Genomic DNA, 25,505 nt, shown 5'->3' with positions numbered 1-25,505 from the left:
AGGACCACATTAGGAGCCGGCTAATGTTTTCTTTACCTGGAGGGTGTACAAATTATTCATCTTTTTTAAGGCAGTACAGGAAGTCTGGTTGATAGCGCCAACCACCTTCTAAATTATGTATTGATAGGTTACTCATTTTTAAACCCTTAAAGTTGTGACCATCCACAAATGCTTAATGTGGGCTTTAGAAAGATTAAATAAATGATCGAATCCAAAGGTTAATCGCATTAACAGGCTGTTTGGGTGTTCAAAGAAGTAGTTCCCTCATTTGAGACCTATTTTTAAGTCCGTAAGTTTGAGGCATTTATTTCTCTCGGCTAACTTAAAGATGGTGACTGAATAAGTTGGCACAATTCTCAAAAATACTGAGTTAAATCTGTACGGCCCAGATATGTAATTATTCCCCCTTCCTTGAACATTTTTGCCCGTTGTAGTGGAAACGGCACGGGTGTTTTATCTAACGAGGGTTTCGTGAATGTTCCGAGCTCTAAAGGTGGACCAACATCTACAACCACCGTTGTTTGTGCTGTGACATGGTTTTCTTCTTTTCTTCCTCATCACCAGGTCTGTCTTTGAGATATCGGACTTATGTGAAATAAAATCTTGAAACACTTGTCTCGTTTACTTGGCTTTCACACGTACCATGAAGGGCACATTCAGGTGTTCTGGAATTAGCTTGACTCGGTGTGTTTAAGGTTCTGGACATGTTCGGGGAAATAAATGAATAAATACATTGTCAGCTCCCGTATTATAAACGGAGAAATGTCCGCCTCAAAATCTAATCCCTTTTCGAGTGGAACAGTGACGGGGTTCGAGGAAAACGGCCGTATATTTGACTCGTTTCTACGCTCGCCGTGTAGCGGAGACGTTACGGGTCGCTGCGAGCCAACTTCACGCGAGATTTCGCTGCTCCTGACCGATTCAACATGGCGCCGTAGGAACGTTGTTATTGTTCCGTCGCTCCTACTAGCTCTCGCTGTCCGACTAAAACTACGTAGATAAAAAAGGCCGAACGCTTTCGTGCGGGCATGAAAGGAGCATCTGGGGATAATGTTAAGATCCACCGGCTTCTTCCGAGGGATTGACTGTCCGTTTTACGCGGAGCACAGCGAGGGCCAAGGCGGCAGGAATGGGTGTAACAGACCGTACTGTCACTTCAGGCACAGCCAGCAGAGACGGCCGTCCTACGGAGCACCGGCAGATGTTAAAAAGCAGAGAGACCTTCCCTCCGCACACAAAGGTGCTCGGCATTATTCTGTCAGTTACTGAATGGACCTAAATACGTGTTTGCACAGTTTGTAGGACGAGTGTGGAGTGGCACACGGTGCTGTGGACGCGTGGGAACTGGCAAATCACAACCAGAACCCCTGGCAGACGTGTTATTGTTTATATCGTGGATGCGGGGTACATTAAAAAAAGAAAACCAAACCAGCCTTTAAGGACGTGTAAAATAACCGCAGGCAGGAAATTGCAGCAGCGCACATATTCTGATGTACTGCTACAAAATTAGAATATTGCACACATGACTGCACAAAGCGAGGCGTGAAAAACGGGACTGAAGCACCAGATGAGACGGTCACGGAGCTGTTAATATGAGCTCATGTAAAGCAGTGAGGGCGAAAAATGTTCTACTGCACTTGTAGCAGAAGGTGAGGCGTTCATGACCGATTTGCTCTCCAGTAGCTGTTCTGGTCTCTACAGTGTATTCAGAGTCGTTAAAAAGACTGTGGCACATTCTCCTCGAAGAATGCTGCTCTGCATCCTACTGGACTTTGTTATATTATATGGTAATAATGAGCATTTTCAAGTAAACATTTAGGTTTTAAAATGGGGGGAAAAGAAAGCAGAAAATGTTTTAATTAAATCTGGGCACGATCACATTCCCACACTTTGCTCATTCCTTTGCCTGCTCCCTTCTTTTCCTCTTCCCTTCTAGCCCCGTCTTTTACCTGCGCTATTCCCTCCTCTGCACATGCGCAGATCACTTTGTATCCAGTCTGCTCGACCTGAGCTGTGCCTCTCATGTACTCGTTTCTAATCCTGTCCATCAGCTCCCAAGCCACACATCATAGCAGGTCTCACTAACATCTACTCAAGCATGCACACGTTTCACTCATCCACCTTCATTCTTCACTGTTACACCTGTCTCCCTCTCATTCGTCGTGTATTCTGTCCTGCTTCTACCGACTCTGATTCTTCTTCTCTCCGGAGTGTAGCTCCACCTGCTGCTAACTCTCACATCCACGTTCCTGTGCAGTTCTCCTTAAACCTTTAACGCTTCCATTACAGAGCCTCTGAACCTTTCTGTGCCATTTGTGTCCATATTTAAACGTCAACTCACGTGGTGATAGTTGTGATTATGCCCTAGTTTAACTTGATCTAGCCAACTGCATCTGATGGGAAGAACTTTGTCTCGCTCTCCTTCCATCAGTCTAACAGTGACCTCACCGTCTACAAATATTTGACTAAATAAGGCAACAATCATTTCCACAGATTGAGTGAGTGGCCTGTAAATTCTTGCAGGAACACTGAATTTTCTACATACAGAGACAGAGAAACGGCTGCAGTGTGAATGCATCACTTCCTGGTTAATATTTGACGTGCTTAACGAGTTGGTTGTATCCGGTCATTTCTATTTAAAATGCACACAGTAAATGATCACTTTTATTCTTCCCTCCAGATCAAGGCTACGATCCCTTCAATCCTGAAGTAGTGAGACCGCAGGAGCAGCAGAATGGCAAGCCGGCTGCCTCGGGCGACATCAGTGGCGCCTTGGAGCTGGTCAACAAGGCCATCGAGGAGGTCCGCAGTGAGGTGGAGCGGGAGAAGAGGAAGCTCTCTCGGATTGGGGACGAACCGTACAATCCCAGCGAGAACGCCAGCTTGTCTTCGTGCAAGACGGACACGAGTAAAGCGGCGGGTTCGCACTTGGCCTATGATCCCGGGAGTTATCAGATCACATCAGGAGGGTATAATCCCACCCCTGGCTGCAGCAAGTACACCTTGGATTCAGACAATCAGGGGCACAACAGCAACTCTATGGAATACGTTCCCACGTCGCTGAAAAGGCCTTTGTCTCGGACACACTCGCACCAACCTCCTTCTCCTCCTCCTAGCCCAAAGCGTTCGAATAGCACGTCCTCTTCAAAGTGCAAATACACTGTGGATAATTCTAGGCCATCCACGGACATGGAGTACGACCCGCTGTCCAACTACTCGGCTGGAATCGCTGTGAAAAACAAGAGGAGCGAGGGCGCTCGGCCCGTCAGGACAGAAGGCAGCAAAGCGCACAAGCTGTCGGGCTCGGAGTTTTCCGATGAGGACTATGTCGTAGCTGCGAAAAAGCCACGGCAGCAAAGCGTAGACACAAAAAAGTACACCTTCTCTGACTCTGATGGGGAGAGCTCTGGGGCAGAGTATCGCCCCACCTCGCTTAGCAATCTGCAGCAGAGAAAAGCCGCCCACGGCTCAGACTCTTTTGGGAAGGGGAGAAAAGGGAGTGGTGAAAGTTTGCTAAATGCACTGATGCAGAGGAATAAGCAGGACTCTGACACCCAGGAAAATATTAAAAGAAAGGACAGCCCAGAGAAAAAGAAGAAAGAGGGAGGTCAGACTAGTCAGGAGAAAAGTAGCAAGACTGAGAAACTACATAAACTTGAAAAGGGAGCAAACAAATCATCCGGTAGTAAGAGTAGCGTCGGCAGCAGCAGTAAAGACAGAGGGTCGATAAAAAGCTCAAACCAGGATTCGGCGAAAAAGGAGAACAGGAGTCACGACAAGAAAGACGACAGGAAGAACACAGTGAAGGTTAAGACGTCGGATAAAATTCGCAAGGAAAGCAGGGACGAAAAGAAGAGCGACACCAAGTTGAAAACTTTGGATAAAGTGAAAACGGACTCAAGCAAGCAAGATAAACATGCAGAAAACGGCGCGAGGGAAAGCAAGAAGCCCAAAACATCAGACAAGGAAAAGGAACAGAGCAAATATAAAGAGCATCCCCACAAAAACGGGAAGCTCGATGGTATTAGAAGAGAAAAAGATGCGAAAAAAGTTAGCAAAAGCGGTTCTAGCAGCAGTAAAGCGAGCCCATCGAACAGCAAAGATAAAGCGAGGCAAAGCGTCGGCGCTTCGAGTGTAAAGAGACAGAGTTTGAGTCTGAGCCACGCTGATCTGTTTGGAGACGAGAGTCCGGACGAGGCCGAGCAGATGGAGGCGGACTACGACGACGAAACCGAGGAAGTCCTGGTGAGGAAATCTGCCGACGCCTTAAAGAGGACTCGTCTAAACAAGAGGAAAGCGTCGGAGCTGACTCCGTCCTCCTCGGAGGACGAGGGCGACCGCGACGTGGACTGCAGCAGGGCGGGCAGGGACGAGGTTGACGGCGTCAGATTTGACCTGTCCGGTTTCCAGGACGATCTGGACTTTGACTCAGATCCCATGGAGGAGTGTTTGCGGATCTTCAATGAATCCAAAGACGTGAAGAAGGAAGACAAGGGAAGACAGGCCAAGCAGGTGCTGATGTCTGTCGCGCTTTAGCCGTTTCTTTTTTTTTTGCTAATGAATTTGCTTTGATTTCAATAGAAATGTCGTGTTGTGCCCTCTCAGCAGCACTCTAGGGACTCAGAGGAGGAGAAGAGCACAGACAGCACTTTAACCACTCTCTTCCCTGGTCAGAAGAAGAGAGTCTCCCATTTTGTTGCCAAAGGAAATGTAAGTTTCTTCCAGTGTTTTTGTTTTTCCCCGTCCTATAAGCTCACAGTCAGGACCGGCAGCAGGTGTCTCCGAGGTTGCTCGTTATATAAAGAGTGAGTTTTGTGCACGGTGTCGCACAGAACTACAGTTAATCATCTTACGACCTGCAGGCTTAGTTTAATGCTCATCTTTGATTGGGATATGGAGAATTAACACGTATTGCACAGTGTAACCTTTGACCCGGCTTTTCTTGCTGACGAGTCCAAGGAGACATCTTTAAATGTCTTTGATCAAAACCCTGAAATTTTACTATCATCCGCTGTAAGAAGAAATACAGCAAAAACAACATAAAAGCTATAAAGGTTTCAATTTACATGTCCCTAAACTAATGAACTACTTTAGTACTGGCAGTTGAATAGCTGTTCCTATAACACCAATAATATTTGCATACTAAACAATAGGTTTTTTATGAGGGGTTAAACTCGATAGAAACACCACAATAGAAATAGAAAAACACGCGGCAGAAGTTTGACACAGCGAGGAAGCTACAGTACGAGGAGGAACGGGAGTTTCAGGGCTTCTTTGGCTGAGGAGGAGTTCGTCGTTACCACTTGAAGTCAAATGTTTGCGGCTCGTTCACGCTTCTGTTGTCTCTGTTCTTTAAACGCCGGAGTCACGGGGAGGCCAGACAGCAGACCTCGCCGTGACTCTGTGTTATTTCAGTGCAGGTGTGAGTTCAGGAAACGCGGCGGGCGAGGAAGTAAAGAGCGAGAAGGCGATGTGAAATTATTGGAATCTGAGGCTGTAGGGGCTTTCCGCTCATGATTTGTCAGTAGTTAGCCAGTAAATGCTCGACTGGGCGTTTCCATACCTGTGGTGACAAAATGGTCAGCAACAATTTGGGTGATCTAATCAGCGGGTGTCAGCTGACTTTGAAGTGTAGCTTTTTTTTGATTGCATCATCAGCTCTGTTCTGAGCAACCAAAATAACATTTTTCAGTTTTTTAATCTAAGAAATAAATTCGGCTTACATGTGGCAACCTGTGAGCTGCTCAACCTCTGACTCACAGTTTCATAGAGGAACTGCCTCCAGACTGATCTGTAGCAGTTTGTGTTGCATGTACGTCAGCGCCTTCACTTTTAGATAAAACTTCCTGTTGTCGTTTTTCAGACCGATGCACCTTCCAGGACTGCGGTGCGGCCGTATAAGAGACCCACGGCCCAGGAGATCTGCTACCAGCGTATGCAGATGGCCCAACAGCAAGCTGCTCAGCTCTCTGCTTCGGTCAAAGCAGCCACACAGGCCTCAAGCCCCAGCTTCTCTGGAGAGAGGAAGAGAATAGCGCACCGTCCTAACCCTCAGATAGCATCCTCCAAAACAAGTACGAGTGGCTCGGTTTTCTTTGCCAAGAGGCAGAAATGGCAAAAATCTCGATTTTAAACGCTGACGTTACGTCTTTCTGATTTAGGTCTCGCAGACACTAAACATGCTGCAGGTCGCGTGTTATCCCCCAGTCACACCCTTCAGAGTGTCAAAGCTCAGACCACAGTCGGTATTTTGTCCAAGACCTCGTCTACCGTCACGCAGAAGAGGGTGGCGCACACACCCACCCTGAAGGTATCCCGAGCTTCCTGTAACCTGACGCGTCGGATAGTTTGTGCACGTGGCTTGAAGTCATTGTTCTCTCTCCGTTTTGACCTTTTCAGAGTACTTCAATGAGGCGTCCTGTCATCCCCACCGAGTTCGGGGCCAAAGTTCCCACCAACATCCGCCAGCGCTACCTCAACACTTTCATCGATGAATGCGTCAAGTTTTGCCCATCGGAGGACGGCGCCTTCCAAATGGCATGAACAGCGCATTTGAAATTTGCAGCCTAGGCTGTTTTTGTTTTGTATGAACCGTAGATGGTGAAAAACATGGACGTAGCTACAAACTTGCATTCTATCTAAAGACCACCAGATGGCGATAGCTGTGGTCCTGTGGGGGAAGCGGCTCACCGAACACTTGTGTGTTGATTTTATGGGCTCAGTCACTCATATCGGGTCATTTTAAATAAAAAATTAGGTCTATTTTAAAAATCGTGATCATATTGTGTATGAAAATGGAACCGCACACTCGTTGCCTCTCTGCATCACTCTTGGTTTTTGAAACCAAAGTGGCGTTGGCGGGGAAACGGTCTTCACAAGGCTTTAAAGCGGGACTTGAGACACCGCCAATGTCGCAGTAGCTACGTCAGTCTTTTCTGCCCTCTGTGGTTCTGATGGTGGATAAAACCGTTGATGTGCTGCAGCGGTGTAAGCGGAAAGTCTCGTTTCAGGCCCTCGACGAGGAGAAGCTGGTGTACGAGCGCAGTAGCAGTAAGAACATCTACCTCAATGTAGCTGTCAACACGCTAAAGAAGCTCCGGAGCAAGAGCAGCGCCAGTCCGTCTCCCGTCACCAGTAGGTCACCAGTAGGGGTTTCCCATACACGTTACAGTGGAGCTCTTTACATCCACAAACAACGAAGTGCAGCAGATGTAGCAGGTTTTCCATATACAGTAAACATTTGGTGTTTTTTGTGTTTTCCCCGCAGAGGAGCCGGGGTCAGTAGCTAAAAGGAAGCCACAGTCCCACGAAGAAGTTCTGGGAGGTCGTCTTGCTGCCACAACCAGCTTCACTGTAAACAGGATGGGTAAACAGCAGGAGGAGAAACTCATCGGTGAGAGGACGAGTCCGATTTCACGCCGCTCTTTCTCCGGCCTTGTTAGGAACGTTTCCTTCCTCCTTTTGGTTTGCAGATTAAACATCTGATAAAGTGAAAAGTGCAGGACAGAGAGAAGCTGAAAGAATCTTTGTGTCAAGCAGAGACTTGTTTACTTGTTGAGGCGCTTTTACTTTAACAGTGAAGCTGTTCAGATGGTCTTGTGACAACCACCAGGGTCCTGTTTACCGCCAGCTACCTGCCCCGTGACCCGACATCAAATGCAGCGTGTTTACGAGACTTTTTCTAAAGGGATCATTCACTGATCAGCAGCAACTAATAAATCCTGTGATATGTTTATAGGGCAGTAGGTAATTCAATCGAATCAGCTGTGGTGGAAATAATAATTAGATGTAACCTCAGATCGTCTGAGCTCATCTCGAGAAGAATAGCAGTCGCGTTCGACGATTGCAGTCGTCGTCCTGAGTTTTCAGCGTCTGTGCAAAGACGTCATTTAGGTGTGCGCGTCTCCCTGCAGGAGCCACACTGTACAGGAAGATGAAGGCGTACCTGATGACAGAGGAGCAGCTCCAGCAGCACGGATACCCGCGGCCGAACCCCGAGGCCGCCGGCAAGGCCGTCATTTACAACCAGCCCGAGAAGAAGGGCGTCGCAGACCGTGAGTGACGCTCCCGCTTCTCCCTTGATCGCTGTTAAACTGTGAATTCATGTTAACAGCAATATGAACGTGATCTGTTCTTCTGCAGCGTTTAGCAAGATATGCTGTCGATGCGGCGCAGAGTATAAGGTCAACGTCAACGGCAGCTGCGTGCGGAAGGAGGAATGCAGCTTTCACTGGGGACGTTTGCGCAGACACAAAGGTGCGTTTGCTTTATTCATCAGAAGAGCATCCCCATCAGTCTCCCAGTCGGCACCTCAGCCATCTTTGCCTTTCCCTTCTGCTTTTCATTCACTTTCTTTCATTTATTTTTATCTGCTCCTGTCTGTCTCCTCTCTTCAAGTTGCTGGAGGCTGGGAGACCAACTACAGCTGCTGTGCTGCAGCTGTGGGCGCTCCAGGCTGCCAAACGGCCAAGGTACCCTTAAAAGAAAGCACCACATAACAGGACAGCACACTCCCCATCTACATGTATTAATACTCCGTGTATTTAATACAACACTGTAAAGACTGAAATATCTTCTATATGTAGCTTTTTGGACCTTTCTTCATTCTTTTGGCAGAATTGCTCCATCTCATACAGGTTGGAGGGGAGCACTGGTTTTCTGCCCTTTCCAGTTCCTTCTACAGGTGCTTGATTGGTCCTGAGCTGGGACACTCTTGTGGTTTCTTGCTGGTGTGTTTCAGGTGTCTTGTTTAAGTTTCTTCTTCTGAGCCTGAAATCCTCGCTCAGATGCTCTGTAGCTTCCTGCGTCCACCTTCACGTCTCTCACCTCGGGTCCCCTTCGCAGGAAAACATCACCGTTGTGCAAAACTGTACCAACTGTATTCATGAACTGATGCTAGGCGCTCTGCGTCATCAACATACGCCTTTGGGAACTTTAACAAAATAGATCAGCCGTTGTTTCAGACCACAGGACTTTTTCTTCTCATGGCCTGAGTCGCCTACATCGAGCTGCCTTTCAGCCACTGGCAGCGGGCTGTTCTTGCTGTTCTGTGTCTTCACTGTGAGAAGTGTTTGCTCTGATTTTTCCTGTGGAGCTGTGACCAAGACATTTCGTCCCACATTAGTCAGATCCAGGAGGACCGTTAATGTTTCCCATCATTGTCTTTTTTAATGTTGCAGAGATTTTCTTAACATCCTCACATCTGCGCTTTGACACAATCTTGTCTCACAGGTGTGACGACAACACCAATCAGGCATAACATTATGATTGTCTCTTCATCGCGGCGCCGGCTAATTTAGGGAGCAGTGAGCATTTTGTTGTGTCAGAAGCAGGAAAAATGATGAAGTGTAAAGATGTGAGTTTGACGGGGGCTGCACGACTGGGTCAGAGCATCTCCAAACTGCAGCTCTTGTGGGTGTTTTGGGTCTGGAGGAGTCAGCATCTATCAAAGGTGGAGGAAGGAACCAGCGACAGGGTGATTGATGTATGTGGGGACTGAAGGCCGGCCCGCCTGGTCTGAGTGACTTTAAAGGGTGTGTTGCTAACATCTTGGTCTGAAGCATCATAAACCTGACAGCTAAAAACGTTTAAAGTAATAAAGTGTGCATAGATATGTATAAAGTGCAGGTATGAAAGCAGCTGATAAAAAGAGCAGGCGTGCACGTTCAGTTTCTTTTCTTTGTTTTTCTGTCTGAATGTCAGTAAAGTTTTCACCTTTGAAGACAGATTCCTCGTTTGTGTTTAAACTTGGCTGTAACTGAGAGAAATAACAAGGAAGCAGCAAAGTGCCAGTCGTGATAAGAACTGGTTTGTGGTCATGGTGCACGTCTCCTGCCGATGACCTTTCCGTGACCTAAACGCAAACTCGCAAGGTCGAGAAAAGACGAGAAGAAGATTTCTTGCTGAGAGCCGCGTTGTTCAGAATCTACTCGCGCAAAAGTACCTGATAACACGCCGACAGACGTGTTTGATGAGAGTCCGCTTTGTTAAAACTACAACGTCCTGCAGATGGACTACAAAGGTGCATCTTAGATAGGCGGAAAGTACAACTTCGTTACCGGGGCTGGAGTTACTCGTTGCAGCTGTTCATCCTGCTGCGCCTCCGGCCTTCATTAAGGCTTCTCTGCGATGCCTTCAGCTGTTTAACTGACGGCATAAATCATACAAGCTGATTTATTAAGTCTCACCCAAGGCAACAACTTCATAAGACGCGGATTTTATTAAAGCAGCGTCGTGTTCAGAGTTCAGCGGTGGGTTAGACGTCGGTTCAGAGTGAGATGGACACGAGTCACTCACGGTTTCAGCTGATGTGTTGAATCACAGCAGGGCGCTGCATCGATTCGACCTGCGGGACGGAAACACCGAAGCCCCTTTGCTTAATATTTGGAGAATTTAACCAGCTCTCATTACGGCTGCAGTGCAGCTGCCTCCAGGTCGTTTCACTCAGAGACTTTTGTATCGTCCTGCTCTTATCTAGCGATGGATTAGCAGGAGTTAATAAAAAGCCAGCACACTCGGGGACTGATCTGCTCTTTATAGAGGTTGAATTGACCTTTTTAATACCTTATGTCACATGTATCCCTGTTTATTTACATATGCACCTTATATATTGACCCTACAGTACAATAATGGTTCATTTTTCATCTTTTACTAAGTATATCAGACCTAAAACGGTTCCCGTCCCCACAGCAACACGTTCAGGACGGGCGTAAAGAATCACTGGACGGCTTCGTGTCGACCTTCAGCAAACCTCTGCCTCCAGATGGAAACGCAGGGGTGTTTGCTCTGGACTGTGAGATGGTGAGTTCACCACCATCTTCAGTTTTGTGCGTTTTTATTTTTATAGTTAATTTATTGAGTTTATTGTTGATTTATACATAGTTTCACCTGTGAAAACTTGGCAAATAATGAGCTTTTATGCTTTTTTAGTTACTTATATGTTTGCTAAAGAAAATCTTTATTTCAAAGAGAGTCTCTTGTGTAGAAATGAGAGAAACTTTTTGTTTCTTGTCATTTTTCCCTCACCTGCGGAAACAGTGTTACACAAAGCAGGGTCTGGAGCTGACCAGGGTGACGGTCATCGACTCAGAGATGAAAGTCATCTACGACACGTTTGTGAAACCTGAAAGCAAAGTGGTGGACTACAACACGCGGTGAGTCCTCTCCGTTCACCCCCGTAACCCGACAATATATCAGCCGGCTTTTGCTGCTTGACTAAACCAACGGTGGGGAAAAATGTTCCTGGTTTGTCAAATAATTTTGATCTCGGGTCTGATTTTGATCTCGTGTGTGACTCACAGGTTTTCGGGTGTAACGGCGGAGGATCTGGAGAGCGCCGCCATCACCCTGAGAGACGTTCAGGCCGTGCTGCTCTCCATGTTCAGCGCTGAATCCATCCTGATAGGACACAGCCTGGAGAGCGACCTGCTCGCTCTGAAAGTGAGTCGCTTCTTCACTGAAGAAAATGTAAAGCAGTTTCATTTTTCCTTTTTTCCCCTTCAGCCGTCCACCCAGCTGTGCAGGTTTCCTGAAAGTCTTGTGAATATGATAACTCGAACAGGATTTTATATCGTGAGAGGTAGCGCTGGTGGAGGACGTCCTCCCTCTGCTTAAAATGTATTAACTTAACCCCACGAGGTTTACCAAACGGTCACTGCAGTGAGTTTTTTAAAAGCTATGATGTAACAGCGTGGGTGCTTTCCTCTCTGGATTGCAGCTCATCCACAGCTCGGTTGTAGACACGGCCATCGTGTTTCCTCACCGCCTTGGTTTGCCCTACAAGCGTGCCTTGAAGAACTTGATGGCTGATCACCTCAAACGCATCATCCAGGACAACGGTGAGAACGATGTCGTTGATTTATTTGTAATTCTTCATAAAAATGGAGCACCGCAAACATTTTGCTCAGCAGCATCTAAACTGATCTGTGTGGAAAATGACATGAATTTTGTTTGAATTGCTCCGATTTAGTTTGGAAGTTTTTGGAAAATTAGGAATGGGGGTGGAGCTTGTGAGGGCTGCGATGTGCACGGTGTCACACACACAGTGTTTCAGGATGAAAAGAGTAAATTGCTGGTAAATCTTTAGGGGAGGACGGCTCTTCAGATGGATGCTGCTTCAGTCATTTTATGAAGTGGGTGAAATAATAGTTAAATGATTCAATTATAACAGGAGTTTCATGGGAATGTAGTAAACCTGGAGGGTCCAATAAAATGAAACTGAGCAGCTATAAATTTAAACTCATGAGTGGAAGCTCATCTCACACAAGTTTTAATTCTGCTGGTGAAAAAGACAAAGTGCTGTCCGAGCAGAAGGTCTAACTGATGTGACTGCAGTGTGACCGTGTCACCAGCAGATGTCGCTGCAGAAGCCCGAGTGTTTGGGGAGAAATCTGTGTTTTTGACCTGAAATACAAACGTCTGTCTACAACAGCAACAGCTTCACGTCCTCAGTCATCCAGGTCACGGTGGCAAGAAGGCACCTGGACTTTGTTTTGTTGGTAAAGGCTTTTCAGCAAAGAGGCTTCTTCATGTCAACACTTGGTGTTCACAAACCAAAAAGAAGTCCACTTGCCTTCATTCCAAGTACTCAAGACTCTTATTTGTCCACTGTGAACGACCATATTTGAACAGAGGGCGGGGCCTATGACACCAACTGTCTGCCATCGATAATCCAGTTCTGAGATCCTTCCCAGACGCCTTAACGCCCACTCACATCCTGGGCCCTTTGACCTCAGGAAATCACATGATAGGGTGGGGCCAGGTTTCCCAATGGGTTCGCCTGAAACCTTGGCTGATTGTGACCCACACCCGTGTTCACGCCTTGGCTCGTGTGATTAGGTAGAGGATCATTAGGGGGTCCATTGTCCCTCTTGGTGAGTTACTCCCACAGAGCTTAAACTCTCCACCATTTGACCCTAGAACTGAAGAAGCTTCTCGGATGAGAGGTGAAACGTCTTCAAGCAGGTTAAAGAAGTCCAGACGCTTTTCTTTCCAAGCTCCTTAGACTACGATGACCTGGATGACTGAGAACCTTCACAGAGATTCTTATTTTTGCTGTTGTTCTAGCAGATTTTCATCCTGGCCTTCAGTCAGGAGTCAGTTGAGTTTCTTTGAAGAGCTGCTTAAAGGGGATTATTTTACTCATTAAAGTCACTTTACGTGTGTTGAGAAGTACTGAGAGCTCTGTAGGCCGCTCTTTGCCTCCGCTAGCTTCAATGACGGGAAACGTAGGAACAAATGGGGCTTAAAAAGAAGACGATGTTACTTCTTTGTTTGTAACTTGTGCGTGTCTTTTCAGTGGAGGGCCACGATTCGAGCGAAGATGCAACTGCCTGCATGGAGCTGATGATCTGGAAGATCAAGGAAGACGCAAAGGTCAAAAGATGACCTCTGACCCCTCTGCTCTGTGTTCTTCAGTATGATTTCCTGCTTTCATGCTGGTTGCAGGCGGACAGAAGTTCAGGAGGAATGCACTTGCTCTCACTAAGAACCTGTGGTCAGAGGAACGGGGGAGGCGGGGCGAGGGGGGGGAGTTGAGCAGAGTTTGACATTTTAATCAGTAAAAGGCTGAGAGGTGATGATGATGCTGAGAGGAGCTCGGTGATGATGCTGAGAGGAGCTCGGTGATGATGCTGAGAGGAGCTCGGTGATGATGCTGAGAGGAGCTCGGTGATGATGCTGAGAGGAGCTCGGTGATGATGCTGTCTACTGTGTTTGAGATGCGAGCTGTCAGCCCCCCTCAAAGCAATAGGAGCCTCGATTAACCATGTTTTCATTCTTCAGTTCTAAATAATGTAAGTTAACACATATTTCTGTTTAAGGCCTCAAACCTACTCATAATTAAAACCGCTCCACGGGAGAACTAGTTAGAAAGTCGGGTCATTGTCCACTGAACGTTAGGAATTATTATGATATTCATGGCAGGCTGTACCTTCGGCCTAAATTGCACTATAGAAATGCTCTTGTTGTTTAGGGCCCAAGTCTGAGTACCTCATGTGTGTCGTAATGAACGATGTGTTACTTGTTCTTAGTTACATTTAGGTGCTTTCAGCCGTGTAAATGCGCTTCTTCGCGGGGCACCTAGTTTCCTGTCGCTGGCGCTCTATTTATACGGCGTTTCTAACAGAGATCATTTTGTCGGTTGCCTCTCAAACCGGAGAAATACTTGATTGTGTCGGAGGGCAGAAAACAAAATAAAGTCAGGCTGTTTGGTTTGGTGTAGCTGAAGGATTCTGTGTGTCCAGACACAACAGTGACCATCCACCGCTGTCTCTACGTGAAGTAGAACCACAGGAATAGTCGTGCCAGCAGGTGTGACTTTGTTTTTCCTCCGTAAAATGACTCAATTATGTTCAGTTGTTGAACTAAGCCTTGGTTGTTAACGGCAAACAAATCTCCGTTTAGTGAGCATCAGCGAACCTGTGCTGTTTATGTTGGAAATGACTGAAAAACTACCAGTGCTGTAAATAAGCAGTTTTCCTTTTGTATTCATTTTTTTTGTTTGTTTTTTTTGGTGGTTTATCTTTTTCTATTAAAATCTATTAGTTTAAACTAAATGTTGCTCTGATTTCTGGCTCCATACACACCCGTACACCTGCCCGTCATGAATCCTGTGCTGTCTTTTCCTAATGCTCCTGTCATCGTAACACACCCACGTCACCAAGCAAAATGAATCCAGTGAAATTCCCAGTCGGGAACCGGCCAACACCCAGGGAACGTGGTAGAGCGGGACGCTGGCGGGAACTCTGTGCAGCTGACGTCTGGGCAGAAATGATGTCATCGAGTCACGTCGACATCGCGTTTCCAGCAGCTGAGTGTTTCAGGAGGCGGACCCAGCATTGGGGTGGTGGAACAAAAATTAAACTTACAGTTTCCTAAAAATATAAAAGTTACTTAAGCTTACTTACTTTTAGGAGTCAGTTCATGTGAAGATGAGACTTGTGAAACTTCTCCTGTTGCTGTTGAATTGAGTGTAACACCTGTGATTCCTCTTATTTCTTTTAATGCTGTTATTTAGAAGAACACCTCTGTGAACTAGAAGTGCTGTTCTCTGAATAACAGTCAGACCTCGACATGATTTTTGGCCTAAAGAAGTTTGATTGCGAGGTTCCTCTCCCCTTTAGTCCAACCAGAGGTGGCTCCTACATCACAGAACATCTATTGTCAGGCCTCACGTGTCGCACTGGTTTAAGTATCCGGTTGAACCACTTGTGACATCACTATTTAGTGTTAAACTGAACACACGCACACACCTTTCAGTGCAGCAAAGCTTAAACTTCCAACACATAATATTCTCAATCTGGTATTTTTTCCATAAAGGGGACTTTAAAGTGTGATACAGGATGTTTTCATTATTGTGCGTTTTCTCGCGCAATGTCTCAGTTTAAGCTTGATTTAACAAACTGAGCTCGACATTTCGACAGTCGGGGAAGAAAAAAATCATTTCCATGAGCTCTCGAGCTGCTGAAAAGAACTTAAAAACAATGGTAAATGTGTATAGCACTTTACTCGTCCCTAAGGACCCCAAAGCACTTTACACATCCACCCATTCACACACTGGTGATGGCAGCTACATTGTAGCCACAGCCACCCTGGGGCGCACTGACAGAGGCGAGGCTGCCGGACACTGGAGCCACCGGGCCCTCTGACCACCACCAGTAGGCAACGGGTGAAGTGTCTTGCCCAAGGACACAACGACCGAGACTGTCCAAGCCGGGGCTCGAACCGGCAACCTTCTGATTACAAGGCGAACTCCCAACTCTTGAGCCACGATCTCCCCAGGAAAGAGGAAAGTTTCCTGCTTAAAGTTTGCAGCAAAGTTGTTAAAATGAGTTCAAACAGCGAGGGGCCACTTCCACTTGGATCCGTCACACAGGTGCTGTTTGTTTGCACGGCAAGTGCTCGAACTTTAGATTTTGCAGATTCTTGCTGAATTCTTGGGACTTTTAACTTGTCGTGGGTCTCTGCCGTTGTTCAGATCAGAGGACTTCTTCCACCGCAGCTGCACAAATGCTTTTTGACAGTGTGACAGCTTTTTCTCGGGTCAGGCCCGGGCCTCTTGCAGGCTATATGTCCCTTTAAAACAGCAGGTGCAGCCGGTTTAAACTCTCCTCTCTCCAGCAGATGTGTAAATCGTAAAAAAAAAAAAAAAAGATAAGAGAGAAATGCTAAACTGTGAGGCCCATCCTTTCTTCAGTGTGTTTGCCTATTAAGCTCCTCCCGTCACATGTCAGTATGCATTTCCCCAGGCCGGGCCACGGACCCCAGGTATTAAAAGAGCCAGTTAGCAGGGATCAATACCTACACAATGTTCCAGTGACAGGGAGGGGGGCTTCCTAGTGTTTATTGAGTGTTCCAGAGATTTCGAACATGTGGAGCAAAGCAGCTTAGAGGGGTCGTCTTCATTATCAAATTCGATCAGTGCCTCTCTTTCTCCGTCCCCCGTGATCACCTTTGACTAGTGGTGGTGGTGGGAGGAGGGGGAAGCTGCAGGCCGGGACCCCAAAAGTGACCACATGCTGAGAGACGGAGGGCTGCATTATCTCTGAGAGGAGCAAAGGAACACTTTACTGCCCACATCGTGGATGGACTTAAAACTGACGTTGGAGTTTATCGAGTCTGTAATCGATAAGTCGTTAACAATAAATTATTGAGCTGCTACAGCTTTTCTCGTGGACCTTTGCTTCCATGGTGCAACCTGGAGCCAAGTGCTCGTAGGCTGTAAATAGTGATCATTTTCATCATCGATGTACAAAAACTGACACACTCGGACGTCTCGTTTGGTTAGATGCACAAATCAGAACTTCAAAAATATTAGTGAGAAAGATCCCAAACATACTGGCAACACAGAGGAAAAAAGGAGGGTGGATGGTTAAATGGAAAAGACTGACCTCGGGGAAAAAGAGAAAACATACGCACAAATGGAGACTTTGGAGCAGGGATGTCAAAATCTTTTCACATCATGGACCAGACCAGTGCAAGACCTTTAACTAAGCATCGAATCCCTGACATGTCCTAATACAAGAACAAAAGTTGAATTTCAACAGCACATCTGGGTTTTTCATTGCTGAGGCTGCCTTGTATTTATAAAACACAAGGTTTTTATTAATATGCTGATTTTTAATTTATTTAATTTTTTGCTTGTACCGTGGAACCACCAAAAAACTTTCAATTGTAAATAGTTCAAATACCTGGCTTTTACACTTAACTACTTTGGTATCATATATATTGCAACGGCAGCTGTAAAACCTATAAAAAAATACAGTTAAAAATTCCAAATCCATGCCTTCCTTCGTATTTCTCAAAGCCTTCGAGGAGGCCGGATTGGAGTCTTTACTGGACCACTTCTGGCCCACAAGCCTTCTGTTTGACATCCCTGTCCTAGACTACATTAAAAACTTCATAAATGGTCTAGACAAGCACGCTGCTCCCCCTGTTCCTCCATCAGGTCATAGCACTCACTCTCTGGACTTCTTTAGCAGCGGTTGCCTGTGTAAAGTATTCGCTCCTCATTGGTCCGTACGGGCCTCAAACTCCTTTAAAAGTGCAGCAAAATCACTATTTACACAGATTTTATTGTCACTGGGTTTAAGACCCACTCAGTTTCCCCTCTGTTGGTCTGACTTCACCCCTGCTCCCCTGTGTAGCATGCTGCGGGTGCCCTTGACCCCGGGGACACACACAGCTGCCCGTCCCTCCCTGCCTGTCTTTAATCTATAGCTCCAATTAGGAGACTGATCTTTACTGAGCCCCTCTTATTGATCAGCCGGTGTGGCTGCTTATTACCGTGCTCCCAGGGGCTGCAGAGGACATCACAGTAAGATAACGGGACTCGAATTACACTTTAATTGTTGTAAAGGAGAAGTTAGTCAGGTCTCCTGGATTTCTTAGTGTGTGTGAAAGTTTGCTTGTAGCTGTCATAACTGATCTCCTCACTGCCTTTTCTGAGCCGCAGCGGTCTTTGTGTGTATATTTGAGCTTTTTGTGTGTGTTTGCAGCCAGGTCAATGTCACTCTAAGCCCCGAGTGTCATAGTCAGTGTCAGGCCTCAGCGTGATCCTGGCACTCACAGGGACTTAAGAGGACCGACCGACCCGCCGCTCTCCCAGTCCCCCCTCAGGTCAAAGGCCAGCGGGCCCTATCGATTCCCCCGAGTGTTGCGCAGAAGTCTTTAGATCCTCTGCCCGCTCTCCCTTCTTCTGCACACATGCTCCCGGACTCTTGCGCCCCCTTCAAAAGGCCTCCCAATTGTATTTTGCGTGCCAATCGATCCATTCAGTGTCCGAGGGGGCCGTCCTTTAAGATAACTGACAACTACAAAGGTCCCGTCCTGACAGGCCCTTGTCAATACAAATTAGCACTATTGATAAGTAATTAAAGAAAGACTGGGCCACTATATAAAACATCTGTTAAACAGGAGGCATTAACATCTTACTGACCAAATAAAAAGAAGCAGAAGAAGAAGAAAAGCACGGCTCCAAAACCAAAACAAACAGGAGGCGAGCGCACGCCTGAAATCGATCAAAAGCCGAGATCATTTACTCTAGTTTTGTTTTTTTCTGCAAAATATTTGACAGTTTGTCAGTGGGAGGCTCATAGGTTTCCCCCCTAAACTCAACTAAGATGCACAAGTTAAAAACCGGATTTGGGACCTCACAGCTGGTTTGGAGGACCAGTCCTGATGAGACTGCACTCTCACTGGTGAAGGACCCACATTTTGAACTTTAAGGGGAGCACTGGTTGGTTTAATAAGTTATATTCAAAAGTTTTTCTCTTTGAACATCCTTGGCTTTAAACCATGGATTATGTCATTTTCTCCACACCCAGAAATTTGTTCCTGTTAATGATTTCTAAAGCGAATATTACCAGAGCCATTAACACCTCCGAGTAAAGGCTGACTTATTAGCTTTGTCTGAATTGACTTATCCCCTGACTAACACACACAGCCTGCTGTGTGTTTGAAGCAGCGTGTGAAGTATGTACGAGCGAGCACTAACTTCATGTTTGGTGACACCGAGCAGGATGGAAACTAAACCGTTCACACCGTCATTTTCTTATTGGGAGCGGAGCGGCAGGGTCCCTGTAATTCCCTCTGCTATGTGACAACAGTTATTAAACCTGCATAACACCTGCTCGGCGGTGAGGCTGTTGTCAGTGCTGTGACTCGGCCTTTTGTCTTCTATTCGCTGTAATCCACGCATGTGTAAGTGGATCCTCTAAGAGCAGGATAACTCCTCTTAAGTGGTCTTAAACACTACAGGAGGGGCTGAAATCCATTAACTTCTCATTTACCTCTGCACTCCGGTCCTCGAGGCAAAACCAGTTTTTACCTCGGTGATGGGACGGTACCCTCTCTTGGACAGCATTCACATAAACACAGATGAAATACGGCGACAGCGTCGGTTAAAGGTCACTGGGTGTTGAGAGTTTAAAGACGCTAAATGAAGCGCCTCGCTTGTGTCGATGGGTAGGTGGTGAACCCGGACGAGCCCTGCCGGCCCGCAGAAGGGGGAAATGAACTAGAGTGGGGGTGGGTGAGCAAGCGAGGGGGGCTCGTGAGTGAGTCGGTGGTGGCTGCTCTGGGATGGGGAGGGTCACACACAAGCACACTCTTTGTGTGCCTCTAATCCCCCCAGCCAACACAGCTTTGGCCAGGTTTCATCATGAAAGTGCCATGAAATAACTACTTTTTTTCTCTCCTCGCAGTAAATCTCCCCTAATCCTGCGGGCTGTGGAGACAAAGGCCTCCGGGACCTAATCCTGGAGCTTTTAGTGGGGCTGAGGGGCTGGCTGACAGAGCCTCTTCTAAATGACTTATTTCTATCGGACACTAATATAGCCTGACAGCCAAGAACATTGAAAGGAGAAGAGAGAAAAAAACAGGGAAGAGAGGAGCACAAACATTTTCACATATTTTGGAAGTCTAAGCAGTTGATTGTGTTTGAATGGGAAACAAGTGAAGTGAACCGTGGTCAACCCTCAAGTACACGGCATGGGACCAGCAGGGGGGCAGCTCAGGTGTTTTATTGCTGAGTATCAGTACAAATGTGAGCAATTTTCTTACCTACAATCGATTTTTGGACTTGTTTTACCATCAAAACATGTTTGATGCAGGTCTTTGCTTCATTTCTAAATGAAAACAGTCTGCGGTGCAGGACACACTCTTCAGACTGCATCAAGCATCAAGTATCCACACAGTCATTGCTGAAAACACAGACTTATTAGCCTCGCTGTATCTGTCCACTTTACTGTGGAATAGGTTTAAGGGATAAACTCTATTAACTCTTTCAGCACCGTTAAACCTCTGTTTAACCTGGAAGAAGATCTCGTCTGATGAGGTTTCCTCATTTTACTCATTGTTAAAGTTGTTTTCAATCCAAGAATAAAGACTGTAGTTTGTTTTGTAGAGATGAATTTTGCATTTTGGGTTCTAAAAACAAAAGAAATATCTTCCTTTTTTTTTCTTGGTCATTGGAGTATGAGTATACGGAGAAACCTGGATTTTTATTACACCGATACAAACAGTTCTGAAAAGTCTTCTCCTGTACTAAATTGTTAGGTCAGCATTCATCCCAAGAATCTGGGCTCTGATACGCTGTTGTGAAGTTTCCTATTGAGGTGTTGTCTCATTATAAAACTGTCCAGTTTGGTTTGAAATGACAAACTTGTGACAGAAAACCTGATTATAAGCTGGAGGTGAAAGAACAGGGATGCAGATAAAGTGTGATGAAGACACCAAAGAGATGCATTCTGGGACATGAGGGCGTCCAGTGTTTTTGGAGCTTTGCCAGAACTGAAGTCTCAGAAATTTTGTTTTATGGGTTCTTTGCAGAAATGAGCATCAGTGTGTCTTCTTTCTAAGCCTTGAGAGTCCAAACGTGACACCATGAGCTGAAAACAAAAGTGGAAATACTTCAAAGTGTTTGCAGTTAAACTAGACGTGGTTTTAAAAAAAGTCCACCAGAAGTGATGGCGATGAAAGTATTCTGTCTCCACACTGGTCATTTGGTGCTGGAGGACTTTATTCTTTCTGGTGATTTGATGCAGTCCTTGATTTGGTCTTGTGTCCCTGGGAGGACTTCTAATTTAGCTCAGCTGGAGCTTATAAATTGTTCTCGCAGAGTAGGGTTCAGATTAACTTCACATTGTGACAGTTCATAGGCAAAATATGGTCCCTGTTAGCAAAACAAACCCTTAGAGAAAACCCCCTCCGAGGGGGAGACTGTCAAAACCAGCGGTATGGGAGAAAGAGGGACCGAGAAGGAGAGGACAATCAAAGGCTGTTATTTTAATCTGCCCTGCCTCGGAGATTAGCCGACCACATTGTTTTAATTGTTTTAAAGGGAGGGAATGAAACGCGCTCTTATAGGGAGATCCTTGGCATAAATCTCTCAAGTTCAATAGTTTCAAAAACTTGAGCTCCTCGCATCCCCCCTCTCTCCCCTCATCCCACCTAATCCCGGCTAATACCTTTCTTTCTATTGGCTAATGGCTGAGGGGAGCCTGGGTAAACGCTTCTTAAATAGCCGTGGGTGAGAATGGTTTGGGAGAATTAAGCCCATGCCACGACAAAGAGCGCTGCTCTGCGAGGATATAAGGCCCAAATTGGACTAAAAAAACTGGACTACCGTTTACTGGCCGACCTGTGTGCATGCGTAAAGACGCACTTGGAGCTGGATCTCACGGTTCTGCTTTGGATTCGGGTATCAGGTAAAAATAAAAGAAAGGAGGAGATTTGAATAACGTCTTAACCCGGATAGCAACTTACTATTCTAGTTTAGCTTCCTGGCTGCGTGATGATATCACTGAATTTACGAGCTAAGACTTTTGAGCTCTAAACTGGGAGTTAAACGGCAGTCAAAACAGAAATAGCTCTAAAGCAGAAGCAGAAGTGATAACCCACGAGTGCCGACGTGATCCTAGATCCGTTCACACTGATATCACTATTATCGAAAGAGGCAATTATACCGTTTTATCTACTTTGACCCGTTTACGCCCAGAACTTCAGATTCTGTTACATCAGCGTAAATAATGACGTCATTTCAGAGAAATCAGTGGAGTTTATATCAATAGAGTTTATGCTCATTCTCTCTCAGATTTGATTACAATAAAAAAAAAGGTATTTTATTAATTTATAATAAGACAAGTGTCACCGTGTTCCCATTTAATTAGTAGTTAATTCGTTTGGAGAGGAGCTGGCGGTGATGTGGAGACTTAAACTCTAAATTTTCGATTAATCTTAACTTTGCTTCGGTGGGCAGTTATTGTATCGATACCACAGTAAAGGGGAAAAAACGCACAATCTTGAAGGTAATGAAGTCTCTCTGTTTCTTCAGGTTCAGCATGAACTCCTTGAATTTCTGCGGGACGTCCAGCGGCGGCGTGTACCCTTTCCACGGAGTTAACTCCATGCTGGTGGACCTGCGCCACCAGATGGCGGAGCAGTACCACGCATACTCTGCAGCAGGTCCCACAGTGCACACACTCACTGTGGCGGAGAGGCTGGCAGGTGGGTCAGTCACCACGGTGGGATTACTTTTTTCTTTTTCTCACAATGTACATTCATCTTTTACAGCACAGCATATATCAATAACTACAGTTACTTTCAGATTAATAACACAAATTATGATCGATATTGAGCCTCAGAGAAGCAGTCTCGTTGCTGCATCAATGATTATAATGTAATCTTTATAATGTAATATTTACAAAAACATCAATATAAGTATATTTTATAGTGCTGGGTCAATTTATAGTGCTATTTTATTTTTTTAAATATTTGTACAGTGTGAGAAAAAGATATGTTTGTCCAGTACAGAAAACACAGTGAATTCCATCCCAAACTCATAGCGACCCATTTAAACATGGTGCTTAAGAATTATTCCTAGTTTAAGTGACTGTCGTTGTCCTTTTGATATTGTTGACATTTTTGTTGATCCTCTGTAAGTTGCTAAAAACGTGCCTGAAGTGATGTGCTGCTCCCATTTTCTTCCTGCCAGAGCTCATCCTCGAGGCTCGCTATGGCAACCAGCAGAAGCAGCGCCGCAGCCGCACTGCATTCACAGTGTCGCAGCTGCAGGCTCTGGAGAAAGCCTTCCAGCAGACGCAGTACCCAGATGTTGGCATGAGAGAGAGGCTGGCTGTTTGTATAAACCTGCCCGAGGCTCGCATTCAGGTGAGAGCACACCTCAAGTATAATCTTAAAATAAAAATGCATGTTTAACTTTGACTACATTAAGCTTTAATAGTGTTAAAACACCTCACTTATTTGTGGCGCATCGGTCATCCTGTCTTACTCATCCAGGTGTGGTTCAAGAACAGGAGGGCAAAGTTTCGTAAAGGTCAACGATGCTCCCCTCTGTCCAGAGACCAGAGTCTGGAGGAAGCTCCACATCACAGCAAAGTAGGACACGAGGACATCAAGGCTAGAGACAAACAGGACATCACCTTATCATGCGGTGACAGGAGCATCCCACCGGCGCCTCCTCCTCCTCCTGATGTGACCAAAAGCAGGGATTTAGACTCTGACACCTCACAGTGCCCCCTACGACTTCCCTCTCCTCCGCTTTTCCCCTTCATGGCAGGAGAGTGTTACAGTCACACACCTCACCAGCCAGTTGTAGGAGTGCTGTCCACTGAGCTCGCCTTCCCTCCGGTGTTCTGGCCCGTCATACAGCAGCACAGCTCCACCCTCGGGATTCCTACATTGTCACTTACAAAAAACTGTAGCGTCTCCCTTCAGACTCCTTGCTCTAGTAAAGCAGTGCAACATCTGCATCTGGGGCTGTAAGTGATGTGGACACCTGAAGCAGTCCTGTGAGAGACAAACCTGAAAGCTGCTGAAAGTATACGTTTATATTCTGTGAGTTTCACCTGTCTGCATAAAAGGATGTAACACTCTGTACTTTCACAGTTCATTTTTCCTAATCTGCTCAGCGCTATATAGCTTGTTACACTGCTAAGTACTAGTATTAGGAGTAGACAATTAAAAAAAATAGCAAAAGCATTTGGGAAAAGTCATTTTGTAACTGAGCACTGAAGCATAGAAATGTTAAATAAAATCACTGGCACCTGCTCTTTCTATTATTTATTTCTCTTTCAAGAGAGGATTATGGTACAGACCATAGCCAGGAAAACAGTGGAACTATTGGAAATGAAGTGTGAGTAGCTTGGAAAGAAAAGCAACTGGACTTCTTTAAGTTCTTTCTGAACTAAAGAAGCTTCACGGCTGAGAGGTGAAACGTCTTCAAGAAACTTAAAGACGTCCAGTCGCTTTTCTTTCCAGGCACCTTAGACTACGATGGCCTGGGTGACTGAGAACCTACTCAGACATTTTGGAAATGAAATTAAAACTCTGATGTGTCCAGTGGTTTAAAAAAAAAAAAAGAAGCAAGTACAAATACAAGCTCACGTTGAGGTATTCGTACTGTGAGGATTTTATGTAACTTTTAACTTCTGATCCAAGATTTTCAGCACTTTTCACTCCACTACCTTTGCTAGACAGTTTCAGTCACTTACGTGTAAATTATCCCATAATTCAGGAAATATGTTGTAATTATTGTAAACTGTTGTAAATTGTACATACAGTTAGTAAAATTGTATATTTGTCTTTTTTTCATTAAAATATTTTAAAATCTAAGTGATGTTTGACATGAATTAATTATTAATAACAATAATTAGTACCAATTATCATTATTATTATTACCATTGCGTTATTGCCTCAGTCACAACGGACTGAATAGCTTGAAGGACTTTTACAACCTAATGTATGCTTCAACTATATGCTCCCTGTTTATCTGTAAAGGAGCATTTTTTACAGACTGTAAAAGGGTTAGTACTACACTGTAAATTACAGTGTAGTATCAGTACTAGTACTTTTTAAAAGGACGGTAGTAGTAGATGTTCGCCGGGCTGAGCAGCTCTACACTTGCAGCATGTTAGTTTCAGTTTTACCGGTGGTGCACATGTGTCAATCAAAAGCAACCGGTCTAGTCTGGAGCACGTAGTCGGGGAGCTACGATCGCCTGATGTTTCTGGTTATTCACCAAAGCGGTTGCGCCGGTTTTTCAGCGTAGCGCCGTGTGGCGTGAGCCCGGGTGACGCTGTGCAGTTAAGGGAGGCTTAAAGAGACAACAGTGAAATCATAGCAACTTGAGGACAAGAGGCACCAGACGAGGAAGATAGCGACGAACGCAGAACCATGACTTCGACTGCGTTTCGATAGCTAACATTTAAAGGTAACGATTCTTCCGTGACAGGGCTTCATTCCCAGCGGCTGTTTTTCAAAACGCCGCAACGCAGTTTATTAACGTGCCTGGTGTGCTAGCTTGCTAAATGACTAGCTTGAGAGCTAAGCGGTAAGAGATCCCGGGCTGCCGTTGGTGTGCATTCGCTTGTTTAGGATTAAGGAGTTGCCCGGCAGTGGTCCGGATAATGGCTGTAGCTGTTATCTGAACTAACATAAAAGCGACATTCTGAGGTGACTCAAAGATATATAAATATATAGTTATA

The 25,505-nt window shown here is 45.7% G+C and overlaps 3 protein-coding genes across 8 annotated transcripts in view; all 3 read left to right on the top strand.

The window, feature by feature from the left end:
• Window positions 1–896: 896 nt before the first annotated feature.
• On the top strand, window positions 897–14,555 carry rexo1 (REX1, RNA exonuclease 1 homolog). 2 transcript variants are annotated; one of them, XM_084910233.1, is made up of 16 exons: window positions 897–1,240; window positions 2,681–4,512; window positions 4,609–4,710; window positions 5,864–6,074; window positions 6,162–6,310; window positions 6,400–6,537; window positions 7,011–7,134; window positions 7,268–7,393; window positions 7,914–8,054; window positions 8,143–8,256; window positions 8,398–8,471; window positions 10,690–10,800; window positions 11,038–11,153; window positions 11,301–11,439; window positions 11,717–11,837; window positions 13,298–14,555. In XM_084910233.1, the coding sequence occupies exons 1-16, from the start codon at window positions 1,051–1,053 to the stop codon at window positions 13,384–13,386; spliced, it is 3,777 nt and encodes a 1,258-aa protein (XP_084766359.1). In that variant the 5' UTR covers window positions 897–1,050; the 3' UTR covers window positions 13,387–14,555. The 2 variants fall into 2 exon arrangements, with proteins under 2 accessions (XP_084766359.1, XP_084766358.1); XM_084910232.1 differs by having other exon boundaries at window positions 4,606–4,710.
• A 6,974-nt stretch (window positions 14,556–21,529) lies between these two features.
• On the top strand, window positions 21,530–24,383 carry dmbx2 (diencephalon/mesencephalon homeobox 2). Its single transcript, XM_084910234.1, has 4 exons — window positions 21,530–21,707; window positions 22,334–22,506; window positions 22,994–23,169; window positions 23,299–24,383. The coding sequence occupies exons 1-4, from the start codon at window positions 21,649–21,651 to the stop codon at window positions 23,782–23,784; spliced, it is 894 nt and encodes a 297-aa protein (XP_084766360.1). The 5' UTR covers window positions 21,530–21,648; the 3' UTR covers window positions 23,785–24,383.
• Window positions 24,384–25,057: 674 nt separating this feature from the next.
• Window positions 25,058–25,505, top strand: part of csnk1g2b (casein kinase 1, gamma 2b) — a 36,184-nt gene continuing 35,736 nt past the window's right edge. For 2 of the 5 annotated variants that reach the window (XM_084910898.1, XM_084910893.1), the window contains exon 1: window positions 25,059–25,231. The gene's annotated coding sequence lies outside the window, so the exon portion shown is untranslated. Of the gene's footprint in view, window positions 25,232–25,291; window positions 25,474–25,505 lie in introns of those variants that run through there. The other 3 variants (XM_084910896.1, XM_084910897.1, XM_084910894.1) reach the window with 3 other exon arrangements.

The sequence above is a fragment of the Perissodus microlepis genome, chromosome 17, assembly GCF_051167445.1.
Source record: "Perissodus microlepis isolate ML-2025 ecotype Zambia chromosome 17, ASM5116744v1, whole genome shotgun sequence".
NCBI lineage: Eukaryota > Metazoa > Chordata > Actinopteri > Cichliformes > Cichlidae > Perissodus > Perissodus microlepis.
This window is presented reverse-complemented; position numbering and strand designations above follow the sequence as displayed.

Excerpts from the sequence above, each read along its gene's own strand:
- rexo1 (XM_084910232.1), top strand. The coding sequence starts at position 1,051 with ATGTTAAGATCCACCGGCTTCTTCCGAGGGATTGACTGTCCGTTTTAC. Across the intron at positions 1,241-2,680 it reads CCTTCCCTCCGCACACAAAG|ATCAAGGCTACGATCCCTTC; the intron begins GTGCTCGGCATT and ends TCTTCCCTCCAG. Across the intron at positions 11,440-11,716 it reads GCGACCTGCTCGCTCTGAAA|CTCATCCACAGCTCGGTTGT; the intron begins GTGAGTCGCTTC and ends TCTGGATTGCAG.
- dmbx2 (XM_084910234.1), top strand. The coding sequence starts at position 21,649 with ATGCGTAAAGACGCACTTGGAGCTGGATCTCACGGTTCTGCTTTGGAT. Across the intron at positions 22,507-22,993 it reads TGTGGCGGAGAGGCTGGCAG|AGCTCATCCTCGAGGCTCGC; the intron begins GTGGGTCAGTCA and ends TCTTCCTGCCAG. Across the intron at positions 23,170-23,298 it reads TGCCCGAGGCTCGCATTCAG|GTGTGGTTCAAGAACAGGAG; the intron begins GTGAGAGCACAC and ends TTACTCATCCAG.